The sequence below is a fragment of the Pelodiscus sinensis genome, chromosome 3 (genome assembly GCF_052426305.1).
Source record: "Pelodiscus sinensis isolate ZL-2025 chromosome 3, ASM5242630v1, whole genome shotgun sequence".
Classification (NCBI taxonomy): domain Eukaryota; kingdom Metazoa; phylum Chordata; order Testudines; family Trionychidae; genus Pelodiscus; species Pelodiscus sinensis.
The window spans coordinates 130,386,364-130,396,553 of record NC_143054.1 but is presented as its reverse complement, the minus strand read 5'-3'; the positions used below and the strand labels follow the sequence as shown (position 1 = coordinate 130,396,553).

Genomic DNA, 10,190 nt, shown 5'->3' with positions numbered 1-10,190 from the left:
GAATTTAATAAAAGTCATTTGAATAAGCTATTCATTATGCTCAATTCCTTTTACAACATCCCATTCAGAAACGTGCCAACAAAAACCTAAGTAATCAGAGATAAATAGTTTGTTAAAAACTACTGCATTTAAAGATTTCCCTTCCTTTTTTGCATGAATCCAAAATGCAGTATACTCCACAAACTTGAATAGCTTTCCACCTGGTCCAGTATTTGACAGATTTGCTTGAAGGATTTCATATATGAAGAACTGATTGTCACTATTACAACCAAAATGAGTTCTTCAAAATTCACAATTTTAGGAGAAAAACATAACTCTCTAGTCTTATCAAGGGTTTCCATTCTCACCATTTTGGAGATTTATGTTTTAAGAACCAAATCCAGGTCCCTGCAGTGAACTGTGGGTTTGTAGTTCAGTGGAGGGAGCAGGAGATGCAGAGCACAAGAGATCCACAGTTGCTCCACGAAGCATACCTCCGCTGACTTCCAACACTGCCAGCCAAATCTTGCTCTCATGAATGAACCCATTATCTGCTGGAAGGACGTATCTGTCCATATGAATGTGGGGGCCATCTGTATTGAGTGAGTAAAGATGTGTATAATGAAAAGGTAAGCATCTGTTCCATCACAACTACTGACCCCAAACACAGAGATGGGATCACTGTGCTTCAATGTGGCTTCACACACATTGGATGCAACAGTTTTGGAATCAAATGGCAGAGAATGCAGCAGCAGAAGCTTTTTAATATGGAAGGTCAACATTAAGGAGATTTCCCTCTTTTATTAATATACCTGTCTACAAAGTCCATGTTCTTCCTTCTGAATTTAATTTTTGAAACAAGTACTTCACTGATCTGTAAAACTAAACCAATACCATCTCCCTGGTGCTCAAGTGCTAAAACGATAACAAACTATTCTGGGTACATACATGAGAGGGAAAATCTGTTCTGCTAACATCACAGAGGAATAGTGAGTAAGAAAGCAAATCAATTCCTGGTAGCTTTCTCCTATTTTTATCATCAGTATAAACCAACATCTTGGGTTCAAACGGCCCTGGAAAGTAAGAGTATTTGAAACCTGAACCCTGTTCTGGACCTAAAGAATGGCACCCATATTTCTAGTCAGCTGAACAGAAATCTTACATTTAAATAGCCCTCAAGATGGGGTGCGGGAGGAGTGAAATAAAATTTTTGTAGCTTGGGCTTGTGTCTTCTTTTAAATACCATATTCATAACGCCTACTACTCTGAGTGCTAGTGAAGATACTAAATTTGCCTTTACGACAGATGAAGTTGTGGGCTATGAGTGCAAAGAGGAATCATCACAGATCACAGGAGGAGAATAATTTAAACATAAAGACTTCAGAGTGCTCCTGTTTACAAGACTGATTTTGTTAAATCAGGTATTAGAGAGCAAACTCAGCAAGAAAAAGCTCAAATTGCTAGCAAAACCACCTTGCTTCCATTCTGAATTTCTCTTTTTATTTGTAAAGACTGTCATTACAATTGAAAAGGACTCAAAATGGAGTGATGTACACATCATTGGTGCTTCATGATGGACCTGATGGAATCCCTGAATGGATATTGCTTCAGCTTTGATTTAAAAAAAAAAAAAAAAAGGTTTAACATGAAAATCTTTAACTCCACTATTGAAAAAGGAAAAAACAAGAAAAGAAAAAGAAGTAAAAACAAAATTACCATTAAGTTCATAACATATACATTGTTGGCTGATGATACGTTCCAAATGTACAATAAAGCCCACAACACTTTATTACTATGAGTATAATTATTGTGAATGTTTTTCTCATGTTATCAACTTGCTTCTGAAGGTTGTTGTTTTTTGTTTGTTGGTTTTAAACTTGCATAATAAACATGCAATGAAATATTTTTCAAAGTGTGTTTCAGTCTGTTTTCATACAAAGATTTCATAAAGTTGCAGTGTTGCATCAGAGCATTACCAAAATAAGAGCAACAGAAAAAGAAGGTAAATGTGAATGTAGCTTGATGAGAATAACCTACTCTTGTCCTGAGACACGCCACAGTCTTATTAAAAAGGTGTGCACAATCAAACCCCTCCCCCCACCAAAACACAAAATAAATATTAACTGGGAAGAAAGGGAGGGCACAAAAAAAAGATAAGATGGCATCATGCACTCATCTGCTGCATAGCTCAACCCACATATAGTAAGGCACTATTTCCCCACAACTTAGTGTTCAAAACAATCCTTTACAGTGCTCTGTGAACTATATAGTCTCTTCCTGGATGATGAAATAAATAGATTGAATGAATGCCACTACCACATTACCCCATATGTGTTCTCACAGTCAAGGGATTTATCTGGCAGTCTCGTAAAATAATTGCCTCTGTGTGCGTGTGCATGTTATGTATGAGGATTTATGTGTGGGTGTATGTTTTTTTTCCCCATGAGTTGCTGTTTTACATTTTCATTGTTCTTTACTCCATTGTTCTGAAAGCAAATAAACAAGAAAAAACCCAGCACAGTCAGGTAATCAGAAACAGAGCTTTGGTGCTCCAAAAAGCACACAGCTTTGGAGAGTTGAGAAATCAGATATTCCCTAGAGAGTTGGGAAAAGGATGGACATATTTTCCGTGGCAATTTTCATTCGTATTTTAATTGAGCTGGTCTTCATACTGTTTTCGGAAGCAGTCACCAGCAGGGAAAAACTCCCAACACCGTTCTTGATACATTTTCCATACATATGATTCCTGCAAGACACGAGAGATTTGAATAATTAGTCTGATTCAGTGAGAGTATATTAGCCATCCCTCCGCCTTCCAAAAAGACTACCTGCTGCTCTACATGATGATTCAATTAAAAGCTGATCTACAGTGTATGAACCTACAAGTGATGGAAAACACTAACAACGTCATTCATTTTTGTCTAGGTTTTTGGAGTTCTGTCGCCTGGATGAAAATATTATAGAAACACTCACATACGTTAGGCTAGGGAGGAGTTTAAAGAGACTTTTGAAGAACTCAGGAATTTTGACCTTCTTTCTTGTGAAATAAAAAATGGAGACAATACACAACTACTAGTTTTGTTCTTTTATGTGCAGGAGCAAACTGAAGCTCAGGTACAGTTGCCTGCAATACCCCACTGCAGTTAAGGATTTGAGTTTTAATGATCCTTAAAGGAACCTCAGCTGAATTTCTTCATCAGCTATTTCAAACATGTCTGTGTGCAATACATACAATAATACAGTGGGTTTAAGAATAACAAGTTTCTGGTAGAATCCATAAATAGGAGCAATCTTCCTTAATAGTAATTTTTTCCATTTGGGTGAGTTTTTGTATAAGTAAGTATATTGTTTCAAACACTAATGGGCTGCATGTCAATGTAGATTATTCATTTTCAATTCCAAGTGATTACCTATTTTACAAAAATAGAAGAAATTCAGACAACTGCTTGCCAGAAAGACGTCTTTATTACCACAAATGTTACAGACTTATATATACACACATATATATATGTGAGCGCGTCCATTCTACAAATCCACTCTACAAATTCCCATTGAAATAGTGAAGATTTGTATTGAAATAGCACGTCCACACTGATTGGAGCCTGAATCACATTTAAACCCCCCAGGAAGCACTCCAGGCAGGGCATCAGGACAGCATTCACTTCCTGTTGCTGCTTCCTGAAGCTATTTGAGGCTCAGCTTAAAGGGCCTCCCCTCTACATCTGTGTCTCAGACTCTTCCCCATTACCTACCTCCTTGAGGGACAGCAAACTCACACCGTGTGCTCTGGCTGCCCTTGAGGATGTCACAACACTTCAACCATGGAGCTGAATCTGCTACAAAGCAGTCACTGGATCTTAGACCTGCTGCACCTCCTGGCACAGTTTATGAAGGCTGCCCTCATGGCACTAGAGGACCACAATGACCAGCTCAGAATGGGGCTTCTCCTCACCCTGGCCTGAGTGTTCCTCATGCACTACAGTTCCTTCCATCCTCCCTTGCAGACCATGCACCGCCACTTCTGGTGCCGGGAGATCAGTGCCGACTGGTGGGACTGCATTGTTGTGGAGTGGTGGGATGACCAACAGTGGCTCCAGAACTTCTGCATGCAGAGGATGCCTTCCTGCAGCTCTGCAAGTGGCTTGCCTCTCCCCTCTGGCAATAGGACACCCCCATGTGATGTGCCATCTCCCTCCAGAAGCGTGTTGCCATTGCATGTTGGAAGCTCAGCACACTGGACAGCTACTGTTCTGTGAGGAACCAGTTTGGTGTGGGGAGATGGACTGCCGGGGCTGTGCTCATACAGGTTTGACTCTTAGTATTTTACTAAGAAGGTGGTGGCAACCCAGTGATTCTATATTTCTATGATTTTACAGGTGGTGAAGGCCATCAACACTGACCTGCTGTGGAGGGTCATCAGCCTGGGTGACGTGGAGCCCATCATTTCTGGCTTTGACACCACGGGCTTCCTCAATTGTGGGAGAGAGGGGCCTTTGATCGCACCCACATCACCATCTTGGCCCTCAACTACTATGCCTTGGACTTCACCAAAAGGAAGGTGTTCTTTTCCATGGTCCTGCAGGCCCTAATGCACCACAGGGGCTCGTTCATGAACATTTATGTTGGGTGGTTGGGGAAGGTGCACAACACCTGTATATTCAGGAAATCCAGCCTCTTCTAGAGGATGCATGCTGGCACATTTCTCCCCAACCACACCATCAGGGTCGGGGAGATGGACAAGCCTATCTTCATCTTGGGCAACACAGCCTACTCCTTGATCCCCTGGCTAATGAAGCTCTATATGGGACACCTGGACTCCATGAAAGAATGCTTCAACAACAGGCTCAGCAGGTACCCCATTGTTGTGAAGGGTGCCTTTGGCTGCTTGAAAGGGAGGTTCTGGAGTCTCCTCTCCTCTATTCAGTGACCAGAACACCCCCGAGGTGGTGGGTGGCCTGCTGTGTGCTTCACAACCTCTGTGAAATAAGAGGGAGACTTTCCTGCCGGGGAAATAAAAAAACAAATTGAAAGAGCCAGACAAATACCTAGAAACCATCTACTTCAAGACAGACCCAAGAAAACCAACAATAGAACACCACTTGTCATCACCTATAGCCCCCAACTTAAACCCGTCCAACTCATTATCAATAACCTACAACCTATACTGGAACAGGATACTACACTCAGAGAGGCTCTGGGAGACAGACCCTTAGTCTCCTATAGACAACCACCTAACCTCAGGATGATTCTTACCAACAACCACAGGACATAACACACTAATACCAATCCTGGAACTTTCCCTTGCAACAAACCCTGTTGCCAGCTTTGTCTACATATTTACTCTGGTGACACCATCATTGGACCTAACCATGTCAGTTACAAGAACAAGACCACATATTCCTGTTCATCCAGAAATATAATTTATGCTATCATGTGCCAACAGTGTCCGTCTGCTATGTATATTGGACAAACTTCTCAGACACTTCACCAAAGAATTAATGCCCACAAATCAGACAGACATCGGACAGTTTCACAAAGAAAAAACAGTTTCTTGTCATTTCAACCAGACTAGGCATTGTCTCAATGACCTCACTACATGTATCTTACTTCAAAGAGACTTTAACACCAGACTACAAAGAGTAACCTCAGAACTATCATTCAGGCTTATATTTGACACTTTACAATTGGGCCTTAACAAAGATGCTAACTACCTTACCCATTACAAAGATAGCTTCCCCAATTATCACTCCTAATATCATTATCTCATAGACACTAACCTCTTCCCCCCACCACACACACACATACACACCCACTCTGTTCTAAAATCTGATTTGTCAATTTTATATGTGTTCACTTTTTTTTTTAATTGTATCCCTTTGGTATATATGGTCATGCCAATTTTCTTCCACAATTTAATCGGAGGAAGTGGGTCTGGCCCACAAAAGCTCATCACCTAATAAACCATCTTGTTAGTCTTTAAAGTGCTGCATAGTCCTGTCTTTTGTTTCAGCAAGACCAGACTAACACGACTACATCTCTATTACTATGCTGCTATCTGACAATGTGATTGGACAGAAAAGACAAAGGCAATTGTAACCAAATGATTCCTGCAGGAAAAATGTTGGGTATTGTTTTGTTGGACATTTATTTAAGTCCTTAGCTCATGAATAATCACTATAGGCCTTATGCTGTAGCCCAACTTTCACTGAACAGGCAAGATTACTAAAATAATGTACATAGTATATGGTTCTGTACAGGGAGCGCACTGAAAGCAAAGTAGCTGCTTTGTCAATGCTAAAAAGGATTATTTTACCATTATTCATAATGCAGTGAATTCAGTATGATCTGATCTGACGAGTCACTGCATGTGTGCAGCTTTAAGATGAACAAAAGAAACCAAGGCCCCAATCCTCACATCTGACTGAGATGTGTTTGGCATAGGACTTCAGGGGAAGTGGGCACAGTGGTGGCTTTATACAACTTTTGCCATCTCCCAGTTCTTGGGCTAGCTGGGGACTGATTCAGCCCCTTCATGCACAAACAGCCTTACAGCTTATGACCACCTGCGATTGCTCTCAAAAAGCTGCTTGGGGCAACTAGGGATCATTGGTGTGCAAGTGTGCTCATAACATGCATGCCAACTCTGCATAAGATAGAGATTTCTATACTTAGACAAATCTTTGTATTAAGTCTCCTTATAATATAGAAACTTTGTATTAGTAAGTCTTATGGAAATGGTATAAGCTTCATAATGTCTTACAGAAACTTTGTATTAGCTTTATAATGTAGTCTTCTTATAATGCTTTATAGAAACTTTGTATTAAGCCTTTTTATGATGATATAGTTCTTAGGAATAATGAAGGTAAAGACAATGTCTTTGTACTAGAAATAGAATAGGTCTTACCCAATTTACTTGAAAGTGGTTTTGTTCTTGATGAATGAGATGTGAACGGATGTACAGCCAATCAAGACTGACAGTCCATAAATAGATGTAACATGATGATAGTAGTTTAGTATACTGGTCAGATTTCAAAGAAAACAGGTGTAGAAGGCAAGCCCCTCCAAAGATTAACAGTGGCAACAGTTGAAAAGGGGAAGAATAGAAGCTAAACCCAAGAACACCAAGACACTATCAAGTGGGCTCATTGTGAAAGGATCAGACACATGGATGGCCTTGGGAGTCAGAAGCAAGCACCCTCTTTTGAAGCAGAATTGGAGTTAAAAGTAAACACCCTCTTTGAAGCTGAATGTAGCAGCATTGGGGATAACACCCAAAAGAAGGTGTGTCAGATCTAATTAAGAACTGACACAGTCAAAGTGCATAGATTTGCATGAGAGGGAAGCTCCTATAAACGTGGGGTGTCTTGCATGGGACCTGGGACTTGGCTTGTCAGCACTAGTGCATCAGTTCATACAGACAGAAACCTTGCTCCTTCTCTCCCCCCTATCTAACTCATCTGGCCAGTGAGTTAAGGGGAGGAACAATTTGGTAACTAAACAAAAATAAGACGGAGTGAGCATGTGTGTGTGTAAGACAGACAGACAGATACAGAGACACGGAGGCTGTGTCTAGACTACACCTCTCTGTTGACAGAGAAATGTAGATTAGACACATCGAAATTGCAAATGAAGCAGGGATTTAAATATCCCGTGCTTCATTAGCATAAACATGGCTGCTGCTTTTTTTTTCGAAACGGAGCTTTTTTGGAAAAAACGGCAGTGTAGACGCGGATCTGTCGAAAAATAAACCCTTTTTCGAAAGATCCTGTATTCCTCCAAAAAATGAGGTTTACAGGATCTTTCGAAAAAGGGATTATTTTTCGACAGATCCACATCTAAACTGACTTTTTTTTCGAAAAAGCTACATTTCGGAATAAAGCGGTGGCCATGTTTATGCTAATGAAGTGTAGGATATTTAAATCCCTGCTTCATTAGCAATTTCGACATGCCTAATCTACATCTCTCTGTTGACAGAGAGGTGAAGTCTAGAAGTACAGAAGTACAGAAGTACAGAAGTACAGAAGTACAGAAGTACAGAAAGAAAGAAAGAAAGAAAGAAAGAAAGAAGAAAGAAAGAAAGAAAGAAAGAAAGAAAGAAAGAAAGAAAGAAAGAAAGAAAGAAAGAAAGAAAGAAAGAAAGAAAGAAAAGATCTCACGCAATTCTTTAAGTACAACATCTATACCAAGGACGTTCCCCACTGTGCAAGTACACCAGCTTTCTGCCTGTACTGTATTGTGTTGCCAGAACTCTGCAAAGCAGCCTTACTTATCCCAAGCATGTCACCAGTTTCCTGCCACTCAAACCATATTCCCACCTCTTTTAACAGACTGTATACTGTTGAAGGGGATCTAGTCTTTCCTGATGTATATATGAGTATGTCTACACTAGCCCCCTAGTTCGAACTAGGGAGGCTAATGTAGGCATTCAAAGTTGCAAATGAAGCACGGGACTTAAATATCCCGGGATTCATTTGCATCTTCCCGGGCACCACCATTTCTAAATGTCCCTTAGTCCGAACTCCGTGCCCACGGCTACACGCGGCACGTGGAACGAGATGTACCAGTAGTTCGAATTAGAGATCCTAATTCGAACTACCTACTCCGTGTTGCATGTAACCGTGGGCACGGAGTAGGTAAAAAGCACAACATTTCAGTACTGGTTATACAATACGATGGGAGCAAATGGTATTTACAGAGATAGATAGCATTCTCCTGGCTTTGAAAACACAGTATAAACTACAAAATAACCAAGTAACAATAACAATAGTCAAAAAGTGTGAGGAAAATAGTCAATAAGAAAAAGTCAAATGATTTCTTGTATATTGGACATTAGGAAAAACGTCTTAACTGTCAGGGTGGTTAAACACTGGAATCAATTGCCTAGGGAAGTTGTGGAATCTCCATCACTGGAGATATTTAAGAGCAAGTTGGATAGACATCTATCAGGGATGATCTAGACAGTGCTTAGTCCTGCCATGAGGGCCGGAGACTGGACTCGATGACCTCTCAAGGTCCCTTCCAGTTCTAGTATTCTAGAATTCTATGATTTTATGTATCTTGTCAGTTCAAATTTTTGTTTCATGCTTATTTTGGGGAGATAAATTTTAAAAGTTAAAAATCAAGTAGCAGAACAGGTACAAAGATGCTAAAGAAAAGGTTAGTAATCAAACTCTGGCCAAAATAAGTCAGTTTTAAGGAACGTTTTGAATGAAGTCACTGGTTTTACAGTGAGAGCTTCATATGATTGGTTAGAATTCTCATCCAGTGGTACCTTACTGAATATTCCAGTCTTTTATAACTAGAACTTTTTAAATAGTACCAGTGTAAACAGTGCTTACTTACCTGTCCTGTATGTTCCGTTTCATCTTTGTTAATGAGATACATCAGAAAAAACCTAGACAAAGATATGTTAATCAAAACAAGCACATGGAAATATCAGAAAACCCAGGGGAAATACAGACAGATGGATTTTTGCCATTATATTTTATAAAATAAGAGTAATTCTCTTCATGGATACACAATATATGCATGACATACAAAATATTATATATACACACACAATCTTGACACTTTTGAGATTAAAATTAATAATGGATGACATTCAAAAGAGTGAGAGATACAAGTTTGGTTTAGCAATTACAATGCTTAGATGAAGCTTTCCCATACCCCAGCTATGAAAATTATTACTGAAATAAATCACTGAATTAGGGCCTGAATGTAGACATTTATGTTGATGAATAGTCAAGGAAACTGTTTTCACAAACAAACATTATTGAAGATGATTAAGGGTTTCAGAATCAGTCTATTAAGCAGTTTATTAAAGAGGGTGCTTTATTAGACGATGTGGTTCAAACTAGTCAATAGAGATGTTAAAAAACTGACAGTAGAATATAACCCTGTAGTTTTGTTAATACTATATCTAGGCTTGATGCTTTGGCATATTTACCTACTACGTGATGGTTTCATAATCTAGTTCATTTTTATATTAAATCAATTTCTCTAGACATGACAGATCTTTTTATAAAATATAAATATAAAGCATGGCAACTAATTTTGGACGTCTGGATTGAGGCAGCTAGGATCTCATTTTTCAGAGTACTTAGCATTAGATAGCACTTCATTTATTCAAATGCAGCTTCCATTGACTTCAGTTTCAGCTATGAGAATCAAGTACTTCTGTCTCAAACTGGGCACCCAGATAATCAAGATTA

General features: G+C 39.5%; 1 protein-coding gene across 1 annotated transcript in view; it reads right to left on the bottom strand.

Moving 5' to 3' along the window:
* Positions 1–776: 776 nt before the first annotated feature.
* RYR2 (ryanodine receptor 2) overlaps positions 777–10,190 on the bottom strand; it is a 646,972-nt gene continuing 637,558 nt past the window's right edge. The window contains exons 104-105 of the mRNA XM_089777369.1: positions 9,322–9,373; positions 777–2,725 (exon numbers count right to left, since the gene is read on the bottom strand). Of these exons, the coding sequence (XP_089633495.1) occupies positions 2,630–2,725; positions 9,322–9,373 (148 nt within the window). The 3' untranslated portion in view covers positions 777–2,629. The remainder of the gene's footprint in view (positions 2,726–9,321; positions 9,374–10,190) is intronic.